The following is an 18,690-nucleotide window of genomic DNA, read 5'->3' on the forward strand; positions in this document are numbered from 1 at the left end:
AAGCAATTAAGACAGGTACATGGAAATGGACAGGTTTGGAGGGATAGGGGCCAAATGCGGGCCGGTGGGACTAGTGCAGCTGAGACATGTTGGTCGGCGTGGGCAAGTTGGGCAGAAAGGCATGTTTCCACACTGTCCATGATGCAAATAACGCAGCAGATTCCAGCCGGACCCCGGGCAAAACAAGATCCCACTGACACTTCACCAAACTCCGTGGCTACGTTTATTCATTTTAGAAAGCAGTTATTTACAACGTTTGGCGCAGTCTTCTTCTTCCCGAAGGAATAACTGGACCACCGCTGAAGGGACAGTCAATGATACAATATTAGGTAATTAAATATTATACGTACATCAAACAATCACTTCCATCATTAAGCTTTGATGCAGAAAAAAATCCGGTCAACCCAAGAGTCCGTATCTAGTTGCTTCAGTGTGAGACGAGAGGCAAGATGGCTGGAGGGGGGCGTTGGCACCTTCGCCCGCCACGTGGGTCAGGACTTGCCCTTGCTCACGGCCAGTCCGATCAGCCCCGCCATCCCAGCCAGGCCAACGATGGCACCTCCAACGATCGCCATGCCCAGCAGACCATCTGCGGAGAGGAGGAGAGGTAATATGTAAAAGAATATGTGATTCTGTTCCATTCTGTTTGTAGTTTGTTTGGTTGTTTGTTTGTCTTTTTGCACAAAGTCCGCGAGCATTGCCACTTTTCATTTCACGGCACATCTCGTATGTGTATGTGACGAATAAACTTGACTTGACTTTACTTGAGGGAGGAGAGGAAAGTCAGTGGGCCGATCGTTTCCCTGAACACCTCCGCTCAGTCCACCTAGAATCATAGCATCAGAGTGATACAGTGTGGAAACAGGCCAACTTGCCCACATGACCAGCTATATTAGTCCCACCTGCCCGCGTTTGGCCCACATCGCTCCAAACCTGTCCTATCCATGTACCTAACTGCTTCTTAAACGTCGGGATTGTCCCTGCCTCCTCTGGCAGCTCGATTCAGACACCAACCGCCCCTTGTGTGAAAGTGTTACCCCTCAGAATGTTTTATCCTTCATCTTAAACCTATGTCCTCTGGTCCCCGATTCACTGACTCTGGGCAAGAGACTCTGTGCATCGACCTGATCTATTCCTCTCATGATTTTATACACCTCTACAAGATCACCACTCATCCTCCTGCGCCTGGGCCTACATGATCCCGTGGTTGCCAAACACTTTCACTCCACCTCTCCATTCCCACACTGACCTTTCTGTCCTGCCAGCCACCAGAATGGAGTCCCGAATATGAATGGGAGAAACCAACTCGGCACACAGTCTGAAGGGTCTCAACCCGAAACGTCACCCATTCCTTCTCTCCAGATATGCCGCATGTCCCGCTGAGTTACTCCAGCATTTTTTGTCCTTTTTCGGTTTAAACCTGCATCTGCGGATTCTTCCTCCACCAGGCTTTGCCCCCCCCCCCCCTCTCTTTTCCAGCTTGTTTAAGAAAGAACTGCAAATGCTGGAGAAACTCAGCGGGTGAGGCAGCTTTTCCAACTTTCTCATTTCCTTATCTGCACCGAGCTGTTGTTTTCACACATCTACCCTTCTATATCTCTGTGTCTCCCTCTCCCCTGACTCTCAGACTGAGGAAGGGTCTTGACCCGAAACGTCACCCACTCCTTTGCTCCAGAGATGCTGCCTGTCCCGCTAAGTTACTCCAGCATTTTGTATCCATCTTCGGTGTAAACAGCATCTGCTGTCCCTTCCTACACATCCCCTCCTAGCAAGTCAGTCTGAAGACCCACTTCACCTCCACAGATGCCACCTGACCCACAGAGTCTCTTGCCCAGAGTAGGCAAATCCAGGACAAGAGGACATAGGTTTAAGGCGAAGAGGAAAAAAATTAACAGGAATCTGAGATGTACCTTTTTCACACAGATGGTGGCGGGTGTATGGAACAAGCTGCCGGAGGAGGCAGTTGAGGCAGGGACCATCGAAATTTAAGAAACAGTTAGAATGGCACATGGATAGGACAGGTTTAAAGGGATATAGGCCCTCAGTGGATATTTTTAAGGCAGAGATAGATAAATTCTTGATTAGTGCGGGTGTAGAAAGGTTATGGGGAGAAGGCAGGAGAATGGGGTTAGGAAGGAGAGATAGATCAGCCATGATTGAATGGGGGAAGTAGACTTGATGGGCCGAATGGCTTAATTCTATTCCTATTCTTAAGAAAGTATAGAAGTTGGAAGGTCAAGTTACTTAACATATTGGTGAGGCCACATTTAGAGTAATGTGTAAGAAGGAACTGCAGATGCTGGTTTAAACCGAAGATAGACACAAACAGCTGGAGTAACTCAGCGGGAGCATCTCTGGAAAGAAGGAATGGGTGACATTTCGGGTCGAGACGTCTGAAGAAGGGCCCTGACCAAAAACGTCACACATTCCTTCTCGTTAGAGTATTGTGTTCAGTTTTGGTCACTGTGCTATAGGAAAGATGTCGTCAAGCTTGAAAGGGTTTAGAGAAGATTTACCAGGATATCGCCAGGACTGGGCTACAGGGAGAGGTTGAGCAGGTTAGTGCTTTATTCCTTGGAGGGGGATGCGGGGTGATCTTATAGAGGTGTACAAAATCATGAGGGGAATAGATCGGGCAGATGCACAGAGTCTTGACCAGAGTAGGGGAAATGAGAACCACAGGACATGGGTTTAAGGTGACGGGAGAAAAAGTTAATGGGAACCTGAGGGGTAACTTTGTTTATTTACACACAAAGGGTGATGGGTGTATGGAACAAACTGCCGGAGGAGGTAGTTGAGGCTGGTACAATCACAACATTTAAGAAACATTTCCACAGGTACATGGATAGGACAGGTTTGGAGGGATACTGGCCATCAGTGGATTTTTTAAGGCAGAGATAGATCGATTCTTGATTAGTGCGGGTGTCAGAGTTTACGGGGAGAGAAGGCAGGAGAATACGGTTAGGAGGGAGAGATAGATTAGCCATGATTGAATGGCGGAGTAGACCTGATGGGCCGAATGATCTCTTGTCACTTATGTGGGACTAGTGGTGGGACTAGTGTAGCTGGGACATGTTGGCCGGTGTGGGCAAATTGGGCCAAAGCGCCTGTTTCAATGCGGTATCACTCTATGACCCACTGACGTCCTCCAGTACTGTGTGTTTTACTCTTAATTTTAGTTTAGTTTAGTTTTTAGATACAGCGCGGAAGCAGGCCCTTCGGCCCACCGGGTCCACGCCGACCAGTGATTTCCGCATGCCAACACGACCCTCCACACACTAGCGACAATTTTTTTCCATTTACCAAGCAAATTAACCTGTAATCCTGCACGTCTTTTGAGCGTGGGAGGAAACCGGAGCACCCGGAGAAAGCCCTCGCAGGTCACGGGGAGAACGTACAAACTCCGTACAGACACCACCAGTAGTCGGGATTGAACCCGGGACTCCGGCACAGCAAGCGCTGTAAGGCAGCAACTTTACCGCTGTGCCACCATGCACCATCTTAACGCAGAGGTGGATTGCAAAGCCCCTGCGACTGTGCTGTGCGGGGAGTTCTACGTCAGCAGTCCGAGCCTCACCTCTCTGCATCTTCTTGTTGATGAGTTTCTCCAGTTCCAAGCACTGCTGGTTGCGTGGCTCATTTTTCAACATGGTGCGGATGAACTTCAACGCCTTCTCGTACTCCTGAAAAAAAAAGATCAGCCTTGTCACAACTCAGAGAGAACAGGGCACAGCCCATCAAAACATAGTTTACAACACGTGTAGAAAAGAGCTGCAGATGCTGGTTTAAATTGAAGATAAACACAAAATGCTGGAGTAACTCAGCAGGACAGGCAGCATCTCTGGAGAGAAGGAATGGGTGATGTTTCGGGTCAAGACCCTTCTTCAGACTGACGTCAGGGGAGGGGGCGGTACAGAGATAGAATGTAGTCGGAGACAGTAATGCCCCTGTCCCATTTAGGAAACCTGAACGGAAACCTCTGGAGACTTTGCGCCCCACCCAAGGTTTCCATGCAGTTCCCGGAGGTTGCAGGTGGTTGCCGGAGGTTGCAGGTAGTGGAAGCAGGTAGGGAGACTGACAAAAACCTCCGGGAACCACGCGGAAACCTTGGGTGGGGCACAAAGTCTCCAGAGGTTTCCGTTCAGGTTTCCTAAATGGGACAGGGGCATAAGACTGGTCAGAGAACTGGGAAGGGGGATGGGATGAAGAGAGAGGGTAAGGAAGGGCTACTTGAAGTTAGAGAAGTCAATGTTCATACCACTGGGGTGTAAGCTACCCAAGAAAAATATGAGGTGCGGTTCCTCTAATTTGCGCTGGGCCTCACTCTGACAAGTCTACAGCATGGTCTGAAGAAGGGCTTCTTTCTTTCAAGTAGCACAGTGCCGCAGCAGCAGAGTTGCTGCCTTGCAGCGCCAGCTACAGTTACAGTTTAGTTTAATGTCACTTGCACCGAGGTACAGTGAAAAGCTTTTGTTGCGTGCTACACAGTCAGTGGAAAGACGAAACGTGATTAGAATCGAGCTATTTACAATGTATAGATCATAGTTAGAGAAAGAAAAGTTGCTGTAGGAATGGAGATTTATAAGCGATTGTAATATGTGATTGTAAATCTTCTTCTGTGGCTAGCACACAAATAGTTACCTGGGTTGGGCGCCATCTTGGAAGCTGCCATCGACCCAGGTTCAATACTGACTGCGGCTGCTACCTGTACAGAGTTTGTCCGTTCTCCCCCTGACCTGTGTGCATTTTATCCGGGGTGCTCCGGTTTCTCCCAAACTCCAAAGATTTGTAGGTTAATTGCAGGGCTGCCAACACTCACGCATTGAGCGTGAGAATCACGCAATTGGCCAAATTCTCACGCTGATCACAAATTTCTCACGCTGTCATGAGAAATTCTGTGATCAACGAGAGTTCAAAACTCATATCAACTGCATGGGCCGCGGGTGTTGGAGAGCCAGGGCTGAGGGAGGGAAGGAAGCAGCGTCGGGGGCAGATGCGGACGGGGAGCCGGGGCTGGCAAGTGTTTGCCGGGCTGGCGAGTCGCTCGGTGCAGCTCCGGCCATATAGCAGCCCAAAGATACTAGAGGAACTCCTCTAGTATCTTTGGAGCAGCCTCAGTGCAAGAGTCCCGGGCCGTCAGTGGTGTCGGAAGCGTTGCGACGCTGCCATTAATGTGTCTGCCGAATTCGCCTTGGTGACCGGCATGGATCAGGCTATGGCTCGGTGCATTCTGGAGGACCGGGCAGTGAATGAGTGTCGCCCAGCGCAGCAAGTAAGGCCATGTCCTGCCCCCGGCGGCAGTCGGAATTTAAGGATTTGCGGAAGCGGCTGACATGAGCGAGGTGGGCGAGTGGCAGGAGAGACGTACATGGGCCGCGGAGCCCGGGGGGGCCCACATTTTTGGCTAGACATGTTACAATATCTCCGGCTTTGGACGAGGCACTGCTGTGCTCTGAGCAACCTGGTCGTGGGTGTTGAAGAGCGTTAGTGTGCGCTGTATCTCTAAAAAGAGTCTGAATCCGAAACATTAACTATCCATGTTCTCCAGAGATGCTGCAAGATCCGCTGTGTTACTCCAGTACTTTGTCCTTTGATGTCATTTAAAGTAGCTTTTTAGTTATTGACTGTTGAATCAAACACAACTTCCAGTGTAGAGTAGTTTTTAGTTTTAGTTTTAGAGATACAGCGTGGAAACAGGCCCTTTGGCCCAAACGTCCACGCCGACCAGCGATCCCCAAACACTAACACAATCCTGCACACAGCATTCTTTCTCCTTAACTTTTCACTCACTTTTCAGGACAAGTTTTACAATCAAATGAACATAAACACTACGGGTAATTTACAATTTTACCGAAGCCAATTAAACTACAAATCTGTACATCTCTGGAGTGTGGGATGAAACCGGATCACCCGGAGAAAACCCACGCAGGTCATGGGGTGAACGTACAAACTCTGTACAGACTTCACCCATAGTCAGGATCGAACCCGGGTCTCTGACGCTGTAAGGCAGCAACTCTACTGCTGCACCACCATGCAGACAAGTTGAGACTACTTTCAGCCTCATTTTTTCTCATTAACTTTACACTAACCTTTCAGGACAAGCTTTTACAATCAATTGAACCATTCCTGCATAAAATAAAGTTGTTCACAGCAAATCATTTCAAAGTACCTTTTAGTAAATGGCAGCTGAATCAAACATCAAACATGCACTGGACAAAACGAAGCAGCAAGTGGCATTCTTGCTCGTTAACTTTGCACTAACTTTTCACAACAAGAGTGCAGGTGGAAAGTGTGCAGAGAACATTCACAAGGATGTTTGCCTGGATTTGAGGGCCTGAGGTGTAGGGAAAGGCTACGACTTTATTCCTTGGAGCATAGGACTATAAGGGGTGATCTGGTAGAGGTGTACAAAATCATGAGGGGTAATAGAAAGGGTGAATGCAGTCTTTTAACTAGGGTTGGCGAATCAAGAAAAAGGGGCATAGGTTTAAGATGAGAGGGAAAAGATTTAATAGGAACCCAAGGGGCAACTTTTTCCTCACATAGCGGGTGGTGGGTGTATGGAACGAGCTGCCAGAGAAGGTAGTTGAGGCAGGGATTATAACAACATTTAAAAGACATTTCGACAGGAGCATGGGTAGGATAGGTTTAGAGGGATATGGAGCAAATGCGGGCAGGTTGGAGTAGTGTAGATGGGGCATCTTGATCGGCACGGTGGCGCAGCGGTAGAGTTGCTACCTTACAGCACTTGCAGTGCCGGAGATATACGGAGTTTGGTCCCGACTACGGGCGCTGTCTGTACAGAGTTCGTACATTCTCCGAGATCTTCGGTTTCCTCCCACACTCCAAAGACGAACAGGTATGCAGGTTAACTGGCTTGGTGTATGTATAAATGTTCCCCAGTGTGTGTAGGATAGTGTTAATGTGCAGGGATCGCTGGTCGGTGCGGACTCAGTGGACCGAAGGACCTGTTTCTGCGCTGTACCTCTAAACTAAACTATGCATGGGCAGATTGGGCCGAAGGGCATGTTTCCGTGCTGTATGACTCTATGATAACCTTTTGCAATTCAATAACCCTTCCTAAAGGATTTGGGATCATGAACTACATAAATAAAGTAGTTTCCACATTTGTGTCATGTGTAGTTATTGCACCGTACTGTGGCTGAAGTGATAAGGAACTGGAGTTACTCACCTTCAACCGATAATTCCCAACAGCCAAGTAGAACATGTAATCTCTCTGTTCCTCTTTGGTTGCAATAGGATACAACTCTGAATGGAGAGAGACAGGAGAGTTATAGTGTCAAGTCAAGTCAAGTTTATTCGTCACATACACATACGAGATGTGCAGTGAAATGAATAGTGGCAATGCTCGCGGATTGAACAAAAGGACAAACAAACAAACAACCAAACAAACTACAGAATGGACCAGAATCACATATTCTTTTTCATATTAAATATTGTGGGCGGAAGGAAAAAGGGAAAAAAACAGCAATTAAAAAAAAAAAAGCAGTAGAGTGGTACAGTAAAGTTAGTCCCTGGTGAGATAGGAGTTTACAGTCCTAATGGCCTCTGGGAAGAAACTCCTTCTCAACCTCTCCGTTCTCACAGCATGGCAATGGAGGCGTTTGCCTGAACGTAGCAGCTGGAACAGTCTGTTGCTGGGGTGGAAGGTGTCTCCCATGATCTTATTGGCTCTGGAGTTGCACCTCCTGATGTATAGTTCCTGCAGGGGGGCGAGTGAAGTTCCCATAGTGCTATCTGTCAGTCATAGTCATAGAGCATGCCTGAAGAAGGGTCTTGACCCAAAAAGTCCAGACCATCACACAAACTAACCTCCCTTCCACTGACTGCATTTACACCTCACGCTGCCTCGGCAAGATCAGCAGCATAATCAAGGACCAGTCGCACCCTGGCCACTCCCTCCTCTCCCCTCTCCCATCAGGCAAAAGGCACAGAAGTGTGAAAACGATTCAGGGATAGTTTCTTCCCAGCTGTTATCAGGTAACTAAACCATCTTATCAACAACTAGAGAGCCGTCCTGATATACTGTCTACCTCACTGGAGACCCTCAGACTATCTTTCATCGGACTTTACCTTGCACTAAACGTTATTCACATTATCTACTTTATCCTGTATCGTTACACTGTGGACGGCTCGATTGTAATCATGTAAAGTCTTTCCGCTGACTGGATAGCACACAACAAAAGCTTTTCACTGTACCTCAGTACACGTGACAATAAACTAAACTAAACTCTCAGTAGTTTTGTGTTATCCCACTTTATCATCCACTCTCTATAAACTAGGGACAATTCCAGGGTCCACTCCACCATTCAATCATGGCTGATCTGTCCTTCCCTCTTCCCCAACATCGGGAAGATTGTTCCCGATGTTGGGGAAGTCCAGGACAAAGGGTCACAGTTTAAGGATAAGGGGGCAATCGTTTAGGACCGAGATGAGAAAAACATTTTACACACAGAGAGTGGTGAATCTCTGGAATTCTCTGCCACAGAATGTAGTTGAGGCCAGTTCATTGCCTACATTTAAGAGGGAGTTAGATGTGGCCCTTGTGGTTAAAGGGATCAGGGGGTATGGAGAGAAGGCAGGTACAGGATACTGTTGGATGATCAGCCATGATCATATTGAATGGCGGTGCAGGCTCGAAGGGCCGAATGGCCTACTACTGCACCTATTTTCTATGTTTCTAAACTCCTGCATCAACCAACCTCACTCACCCCCACATCTCAAACGCTATCATGGCAAGATAGTCCCACAGCTCCACAATCTGGATAACCAGGAACGCTGAGACCCTGTACAAGAAGGGACAGAGCCGGCTGTACTTTTTGAGAAGACTCCACTCCTTCAACGTCTGCAGTAAGATGCTGCAGATGTCCTACCAATCGGTGGTAGCCAGTACCATCTTTTTCGCTGTTGTGTGTGCTGGGGCAGCAGGGCCAAGACCGCGGACGGCAACAGGTTTAACAAACTCATCAGGAAGGCTGGCTCCTTCCTAGGGGCGGAGTTGGATTCATGGGAGGTTGGTCTTGGAGGGGAGGATGCTCCTCAAACTGCGGAGCATTCTGGACAATACAGCTCACCCCCTGACACCCGCACATGAGGAGCACCTTCAGCAACAGACTGGTTCCACCAAGATGCAGCACAGAACGCCACAGGAGATCCATCTTCCCTGTGGCTATCAAACTGTACAACTCCTCCCCCTTCTGTCATGGGGTAGCTAACTCCCCTCCCCCCCTCCTCCCTCCCCAATCTTTGAACAACCCCAATCTTTGCCACTCGTCACTTTAATTTCATGTTTCATCTATCTTGTGTTTTATGACTGTTGGCAGATCAATTTCTCTCCTGGGATAAATAAAGTTCTATCGTATCGCATCGTACGTGAAGTCTCCGCACTTCCTTGCTCACCTTCCAAAATGGCGACTCCTTTAATAATGTCTCCAGGGTACTTGCTCCGGATCAGGCACCAGGCGTATTCAAACTGCGTGCCTCTGGACAGGGAGCCCTGCTTCAACTCCTGGTTGTACTTCTTCTCAAACTTCTGCAATAAAGTCAACAAAGCAGTTACGAGAGAACAGGGTCAAGTCAGGGCAGCGGTGGAGTTGCTGCCTCACGGCGCCAGAGACCCGGGTTCGATCCTGACTACGGGTGCTGTCTGCACGGAGTTTGCACGTTCTCCATGTGACCGCGTGGGTTTTCCCCGGATGCTCCGGTTTCCTCCCACAGTCCAAACATGTGCGGGTTTGTACGTTAATTGACTTTGGTAAAGATTGTAAATTGTCCAAAGTGTGTAGGATAGTGCTAGTGTGTGAGGTAATCGCTGGTCGGCAGGGAATCGGTGGGCCGAAGGGCCTGCTCTTCCACTGTATCTCTAAAGTCTAAAGTAAAGTCTAGTTTCGAAACATAGAAACATAGAAAATAGGTGCAGGAGTAGGCCATTCGGCCCTTCAAGCCTGAACCGCCATTCAATATGATCATGGCTGATCATCCAACTCAGTATCCTGTACCTGCCTTCTCTCCATAACCCATGGTCCCATTAGCCACAAGGGCCACATCTAACTCCCTCTTAAATATGGCCAATGAACTGGCCTCAACTACATTCTGTGGCAGAGAATTCCAGAGATTCACCACTCTCTGTGTAAAAAATGTTTTTCTCATCTCAGTCCTAAAAGATTTCCCCTTTATCCTTAAACTGTGAGCCCTTGTTCTGGACTTCCCCAACATCGGGAACAATCTTCCTGCATCTAGCCTGTCCAACCCCTTAAAAATTTTGTAAGTTTCTATAAGATCCCCCCTCACTCTTCAAAATTCTAGCGAGTTCAAGCCAAGTCTATCCAGTCTTTCTTCATATGAAAGTCCTAACACCCCAGGAATCAGTCTGGTGAACCTTCTCTGTACTCCCTCTATGGCAAGAATGTCCTTCTTCAGATTAGGAGACCAAAACTGTATGCAATACTCCAGGTGTGGTCTCACCAAGACCCCGTACAACTGCAGTAGAACCTCCCTGCTCCTATACTCAAATCCTTTTGCTATGAATGCTAACATGCCATTCGCTTTCTTCACTGCCTGCTGCACCTGTCATGCACACGTGTGTGGAGGTGCAGGTACAATGTAGCAGCATCTCAGGCAGATCAACACATACACACAAAGTCTTACATTATAGGTAAAATGTACATATCGTCAACAGGACAGTAAAAGGAAAAGTACTAGAGCAAAAACTGTCAACATGTTTCTGCCTGCTGCTGGGTGCAAACATTGCCCTCATCGTCGAGTCATACAGCACTGAAACAGGCCCTTCAGACCAACTCGTCCATTCCAACCAAGATGCCCCATCTAAGCTAGTCCAGTGTTTGGCCAATATCCCTCTAAACCTTTCCTATCCATGTACGTGTCCAAGTATCTTTTTCCTGTTGTGAGATACAAAGAGCTGGCTTACATGGAAGGGCCTTGACATAAAACGTCACCCATTCCTTTTCTCCAGAGATGCTCCCTGTCCTGTTGAGTTACTCCAGCATTTTGAGTCTAAGTGCCAAACAGGTGCGACTAGTGTAGCAGGGATATGTTGGCAAGTTGGGCCAAGGGCCTGTTTCTATGCTGTATCACTCTGTGACTCTGTGACATTATGAGCTATGCGGGGCAAGTCTTTTTCGGTAGTGGGTGCCTGGAACGCGCTGCGGGGATCGCTGGTCTGTGCGGACGCGGTGGGCCAAAGGGCCTGTTTCCGCGCTGTATCTCTAAACTACACCACCCTTTCCCCTGCTCCACCCTTTCCCCTGCTCCACCCTCTTCCCCTCCTGCTCTGTCCCCGCCGCCACATCCCACCCATTTCCCTACTCCACCACCTCCCCATCCGACCCCATCCCTCAGCTCCACACCCATAGCCTCCACATCATCACCCCTCCACCTCCCCTCCGTGTGAGCAATTTTGGGCACCATATCTGAGGTAGGATGTGCTGGCTCTCGAGAGGGTCCAGAGCAGGTTTAATAGAATGATCCCAGGAATGAGTAGGTTAACCTATATGATGAGTGTTTGTCGGCACTGGGTCTGTGGTAGGTGGTGTTCAGAAAAATGTGGGGGGACCCCATTGAAACGTACAGAATAGTGAAAGGCTTGGATAGAGTGGATGTGAAAAGGATGTTTCCACTAATGGGAGAGTCTACGACTATTCCCAGAATTAAAGGACGTTCTTTTAGAAAGAAAATTAGGAGAAATTTCTTTAGTCAGAGGGTGCTGAATCTGAGGAATTCTTTGCCACAGAAGGTTGTTGAGGCCAAGTCAGTGGGTATTTTTAAGGCAGAGATAGATTCTTAATTAGTACGGGTGTCAAAGGTTATGGGGAGAAGGCAGGAGAATGGGGATAGGAGGTAGATCAGACCTGATTGAATGGCGGATGGACCGAATGGCCTAATTATACTCCTATCTAATCAAACCTCACTGATTACAAAGATGCCCTCATTGCTGCAAAATCTGCCTACCTCTCCTCCATATTCACTGATCCCTGCCTAAACCACAGAACCCTCTTCTCCACAGTGGGCAACCTCCTCAAGCCTCGAGCAAACACTCTCCCTACCTCTACTCCGGCTCTCTGCAACTCATTCCTCCACTTTTTCGCTGATAAAATCAGCACCATCTATCAATCTTTATCCCCTGTACCCGACTCCCCAGCATCTACTCCACCACCTACCAAGGCCCCTCCTTTCAACATCTCCACTGACCTCCTTACCCCTCCACCACACTGCTTCCTCTACCAGTTTGACCTGGTCACCCCTATTGAAATCTCCAAACTCATCAGCTCTTCCAAACCCATTACCTGCTCCCTCGACCCTCTCCCCACTCCCCTGCTGAAGTCCTGCCTCCCCGTTCTCTGCCCCTACCTCACTAATCTCTTCAACTCCTCATTGTCCCAAGGAATTGTCCCCTCCGCTTTCAAAACTGCTGCTGTCACACCAATCTTAAAGAAACCTGGTCTTGATCCCTCCTCTCTCATTAACTACCGCCCAATCTGAAACCTCCCCTTTCTTTCAAAAACCCTGGAGCGTATCGTTGCGTCGCAACTTCATTCCCACCTCCATGCGTATAACCTACTTGAACCCCTCCAATCTGGCTTTCGCCCCCTCCATAGCACAGAAACTGCTCTCCTCAAAGTCCTCAACGACCTCACCTCTGCTGACACTGGTTCCCTCAACATCCTCATCCTCCTCGACCTGAGCGCAGTCTTCGATACAGTGAACCATAACATCCTGCTCACCAGACTCAAAGACCTCGGCATTGAAGGCTCTGCACTCAGCTGGCTCCGTTCCTACCTTTCCAACAGATCCCACTTCATCTCTCTCCACAACCACACCTCTGCTACAGCCACAGTCACTCAAGGCGTTCCCCAAGGCTCCGTACTCGGCCCCCTCCTCTTCATCATCTACATCCTCCCCCTTGGTCAGATACTCCGCCACTTCAACCTGGACTTCCACTGTTACGCCGATGACACCCAGATCTACCTCGGCACCAAATCCCCCCACAACCCCCCCCCCTCTCCCATATCAACTCCTGTTTGTCAGCTATAAAAACCTGTATGCAACATAACTTCCTCAAACTCAACAGCGATAAGACAGAATTCCTCCTCATAGGCTCCAAAGCCACACTCAGCAAAATCAAAAATCCCAATCTCACCATCGACGGCACCACTGTCTCCCCATCTCCCAAGGCCCGCAACCTTGGCGTGATCTTTGATTCCACCCTCTCCCTTGAGCCTCACATCCGCCATGTCATTAAAACCTCCTTCTTTCATCTCCGCAACATCGCCAAACTCAGACCCTCTCCCACACCTCCCGCTGCTGAAAGACTCATCCATGCCTTCATCTCCTCCCGACTGGACTATTGCAACTCACTTCTCCTTGGCATCAGCTCCACCTACATCAACCGACTCCAACTGGTCCAGAACGCAGCCGCCCGACTCATCACCCACACCAAATCCTGGCATCACATCACTCCAGTCCTCAAACAACTTCACTGGCTTCCCATCTCCCACCGGATCACCTACAAAATCCTGATCCTCACCTACAAAGCCCTCCACCATCTGGCCCCCCCATATCTCACTGACCTCCTCTCCCCCTACCAACCCTCACGGTCCCTCAGATCCATATCAGCCGGTCTCCTCTCCATCCACAAGTCCAACCTCCGCAGTTTTGGGGACAGAGCCTTCTCCAGGGCAGCTCCCAGGCTCTGGAACTCCCTCCCCCAACTGATCCGCAATTCCATGTCCCTCACCATCTTCCAGTCCCGCCTCAAGACCCATCTCTTCACCTCTGCCTATCCTTAGATCCTTAGACAGATGGCACAATGGGCTAAGTGTTCGGCTGGCAACCGGAAGGTTGCTGGTTCGAATCCCGCTTGGAGTGCATACTGTCGTTGTGTCCTTGGGCAAGACACTTCACCCACCTTTGCCTGTGTGTGTCCTTGGGCAAGACACTTCACCCACCTTTGCCTGTGTGTGTCCTTGGGCAAGACACTTCACCCACCTTTGCCTGTGTGTGTGAATGTAATTATGTGAAGCACTTTGGGGGTCAATGCAAGTTGACTAAAAATGTGCTATATAAATAAAGAAAGAAGAAGAGGAAGAATGTCCCCCTCCCTTTTCATCTGTGCATTAATTGCCTCATATTGTGTTTTGAATTGTATTCTGTCTTTACTTTGTGTACTAGTCATGTCTCTATTATTTATTTCATTCCCCTTACATGTTTTTCCTCTACCTGCTTAATTTTTGTAAGGTGTCCTTGAGACTCTTGAAAGGCGCCCATAAATAAAATTTATTATTATTATTATAATTATCACATGACCTTATGACCTTACCCTCCAGGTCCACCCCTCACCCTCCCTTACCTCCTATCTGTCCCGTTCCTTAACTCTCCCCTCCCCTTCTCCCTGTCCTATGCCGTCAATTCTCTCCTGTCCCCTCCCCTCCATCCCCACCCTCCTGCACCCTCGCATTACTATCCCCTCCCCAAAATTCTTGCCATCCATCCTCACCCCCCTCCCCTTTCCTGCCTCGTTCCCTCACCTCTCCTCCCTCCTCCACACCCCTCCCCTCACCATCCCACTGTCTCCCCACCACTCCTCCTCCCCTCCAATCTCCCCACCACTCCTCCTCCCCGACCCTTCCCTCCCCTCCACTCCTCCTCCCCAACCCTTCCCTCCCTCCACTCCTCCTCCCCAACCCTTCCCTCCCCTCCACTCCTCCTGCTCCCCCACCACTCCTCCCCACCCCTCCTCTCCCCCATCACTCCTCTCCTCCCCTCTCCTCCTGAGTCTCCACCGTCTTGTGGCCTACCCCATCCCCTCCCCTAGCCCCACCCCTATCCTTCACCCCCCACCTCAACACTTCTCCCCGCCCTTCCCCTCCCAATCCCCCATCTCTCTCTCCCTCCCTCCCTCTCTTACTCCTCCCCTCTCTTACTCCTCCCCTCTCTCACTCTCCCCCTCTCTCTCTCTCTCCCTCTCTCTCTCTCTCCCTCTCCCTCCCCATTCTCTCCCACCCCTTTCTCTCCCTCCCCCACCCCCCCCTTAGTACCAGCAGGTCCCCGGGAGACACGGTCTCACTGACGATCGCCTCCATGTTGCCGGAACTCCACCTTCATGCACCGTCCGGTGGGCGTGCCCGACGTCACCGCGCACGCTGCGTGCATGCGTGTGTGCTGCCGGCAGCGGGCGCCATCCTTGTTGTGGGCAGTGAAGCCGCTGTTGCGGCCGCCGTCGCCATCTTTAGTGCTGGCAGTGGTGATAATTGGGGATAAATGACAGTCAGAGTGTGGTCTTGGACTGACAGATAGACACAAAATGCTGGAGTAACTCAGCCGGATAGGAAGCATCTCCAGACCCTGACCCAAAACGTCACCCATCCCTTCTCTCCAGAGATGCTGCCTGTCCCACTGAATTTCTCCAGCATTTTGTGTCTCTCTTCAGTGTAAAGCAGCACAGCCTGCAGTTCCTTCCTACACACGACTCACAGTCATATATAGTGGAAGCAGGGCCTTCGGCTCAACTTGTTCCCGCCGACCAACATGTCCCGTCTACACTGGTCCCACCTGCCCGCATTTGGCCCATATCCCTCTAAACTTGTTTAAGAAGGAACTGCAGATGCTGGAAAATCGAAGGTACACAAAAATGCTGGAGAAACTCAGCGGGTGCAGCAGCACCTATGGAGCGAAGGAAATAGGCAACGTGTCTGAAGAAGGGTTTCGGCCCGAAACATTGCCTATTTCCTTCGCTCCATAGATGCTGCTGCGCCCGCTGAGTTTCTCCAGCATTTTTGTGTACCTTCCCTCTAAACTTGTCCTATCCATGTACCCACCCAAATGTTTCTTAAACGTTGCGATACTCCTTGCCACAACTATCTCCTCTGGCAGCTCGTTCCATATTCCCTCCACCCTTTGTGTGGAAAACCGTCAGGTTCCTATTAAATCTTTTTCCCTTCACCTTAAACCTATGTCCTCTGCTCCTCGATTCTCTTACTTGGGCAAGAGACTCTGTATTTACCCGATCTATTCCTCTCATGATTTTATACACAAATAATCATGGTTAGTGAACAATCATAAACTCACACAGCAGGGAAACAGGCCCTCTGGTCCAATTTGTCCATGCTGACTGTTATATTGTTATGTCATCTTTTTTTGAATGAGAAGCCTGCAGAAGCCATTATAATAGTCAGAACAAATAAAAGAGAACTACAACATAAAGCGCCGTCTCCGTTCTTTATCTTGGCTTATAGACATCACAAAACATAACATTGAGGAACATCTGAGAACATCTGAAGAAGGGTCTCAACCCAAAACATCACCCATACCTTCTCTCTAGAGATGCTGCCTGTCCTGCAGAGTTACTCCAGCATCTTCACTTCCTTCTTACACATAACCTTGACCAAGATGCCTCATCTACACTACTCCCACCTGCCCATAACCCTCTAAAACGCTCCTATCCATGTACCTCTGCAAGAATCTTTTAAATGCTGTTACACCGTGCCTCAACTACCTCCTCTGGCAGCTCGTTCCATATAACCACCACCATCTGTATCTCAGATGCCGATTAACTCTTGTCTGCCCAATCTCTCCCTAGAGCTGAGGACCTGGAATCCTCGCAACATCTTCATCAATCTAGAAGTAGAAACAAGGAACTGCAGATGTTGGGTTACAACATATGTTCGACTAACATAGACAACTCTTTCTCCTCCCCAGCTAATCTCGACTGTGGGGTTCCACAAGGTTCCATCCTTGGTCCCATTCTCTTCTCCCTGTATATGCTCCCCTTAGGCCAAGTCATTGAAAGGCACGGCATTTCCTTTCATTGCTACGCAGACGATACACAACTCTATCTCCCCCTGAAGCCCAAAAAACAATCAAATCTGCTTAACCTTACCCGCTGCCTCGAGGATATAAAGTGCTGGATGGCCCAGAACTTCCTCCAACTAAATGAGAGTAAGTCTGAGGTCATCCTTCTCGGCCCCTCGGACTCAATCAAAATGATAGCAGGTAGCCTTGGAAGCCTTACCCCACTACTCAAACCTCACGTCAAAAACCTCGGCGTGATATTTGACTCAGCACTGAAATTAGACAAACAAGTCAATGTCGTGGTAAAAGCTAGCTTCTTCCAGCTTCGGACGATAGCTAAAATAAAACAATTCCTCCACTTTGATGACCTCGAAAAGATCATCCACACATTTATCTCCTCCAGCCTAGATTACTGCAACTCTCTTTACACTGGCATCAGCCAATCTTCCCTGTCCCGCCTGCAACTGGTCCAAAACACCGCAGCGGGACTCCTGACGGGCACCCGAAAAAGGGACCACATCACCCCGATCCTGGTCTCTCTCCACTGGCTCCCTGTGCGGTTCCGTATACATTTCAAGACCCTCCTCTATGTCTATAAAGCCCTCAATGGGCTTGCCCCCTCCTACATTAAAAGTCTTCTCACCCACCACTTCACCTCCAGGTCCCTCAGATCGGCCGACTTGGGGCTGCTGAATATCCCGCGGTCTAGGCATAAGCTTAGGGGCGACCGCGCCTTTGCGGTTGCAGCTCCTAGACTGTGGAACAGCATCCCCTTCCCATCAGAACTGCCCCCTCCATCGACTCCTTTAAGTCAAGACTAAAAACGTATCTATACTCCCATGCCTTTCCTGACGTCCACTGAGCGAGGGCTGTATGTATATATGTATGTAGTTTGTTTGTTTATACTATTCTTATAACAAATGTAAAGCACTTTGGCCAACGAGAGTTGTTTTTTAAATGTGCTATATAAATAAATGTGACTTGACTTGACAAAAAAGTGCTGGAGTAACTCAGCAAGTCAGGCTGCATGTCTGGTGAACATGGATAGGTGACGTTTTCGATTAGGACCCATCTTCCCTTGGATACGCGATGTTTCAGATCGAGACCCTTCTTCCCGTAGATAGGTGACGTTTTGGGTCGGGGCCCTTCCTCGTAAATCTTCTCTGCACACGTTGCAGCTTGACAACATACTTCCCATAGCAGGATGACCAAAACTGAACGCAGGACTTCAAATGCGGCCTCACCAACACCTTGTGCAACTGTTCCATAACTTCCAACTTCTATACTCAATATGCTGACTGATGAAGGCCAACGTACCGAAAGGGTTGTTGACCACACTTTCTACCTGTGACGCCACTTTGAAGGAACCAATGTTCCTGAACTGAAGAAAGATCTTGGCTCAAAACATCACCCATTCCTTCTATCCAGAGATGCTGCCAGCCTTTTGTGTCTATCTTCAGCTTAAACCAGCATCTGCATTTCCTTGTGTAGGTAGGGAAGAACTGCGTGTGCTGGTTTTGATCGCAGATTGTTTTCTCGGTACTTGCCTGCGCCTCCATCTTCTACCTCAGGGATTCCAGCTCCGGTTCCAGGCCTCTCAGTTCAGACCCAACCCAGATTACAGGTTCCAACAGTCGATCTGTCGCTTTTCACAACAGCTCTCATTTCAGGCCCTGCATTCTACACTGGCTGTGATGCGCTGGCACCAGCAGGCCCAATGAATACCAACTGCACTTCTTTCGACGCCAGATCCGCACCCTCAACAAATGCTTCCGCGAATAAAGAGCCTGAAGAAGGGACTAGACCTGAAATGTCACCCATTCCTTCTCTCCAAAGATGCTGCCTGTCCCGCTGAGTTACTCC

At 49.2% G+C, this 18,690-nt stretch overlaps 1 protein-coding gene across 1 annotated transcript; it reads right to left on the reverse strand.

Moving 5' to 3' along the window:
* Positions 1-205: 205 nt before the first annotated feature.
* Positions 206-15,169, reverse strand: fis1 (fission, mitochondrial 1). Its single transcript, XM_033014658.1, has 5 exons — positions 15,075-15,169; positions 9,421-9,553; positions 7,193-7,269; positions 3,578-3,683; positions 206-589 (listed from the first exon to the last, which is right to left on the reverse strand). The coding sequence occupies exons 1-5, from the start codon at positions 15,117-15,119 to the stop codon at positions 492-494; spliced, it is 459 nt and encodes a 152-aa protein (XP_032870549.1). The 5' UTR covers positions 15,120-15,169; the 3' UTR covers positions 206-491.
* Between the last annotated feature and the right edge of the window lie 3,521 nt (positions 15,170-18,690).

The sequence above is a fragment of the Amblyraja radiata genome, chromosome 43 (genome assembly GCF_010909765.2).
Source record: "Amblyraja radiata isolate CabotCenter1 chromosome 43, sAmbRad1.1.pri, whole genome shotgun sequence".
NCBI classification, from domain to species: Eukaryota; Metazoa; Chordata; class Chondrichthyes; order Rajiformes; family Rajidae; genus Amblyraja; species Amblyraja radiata.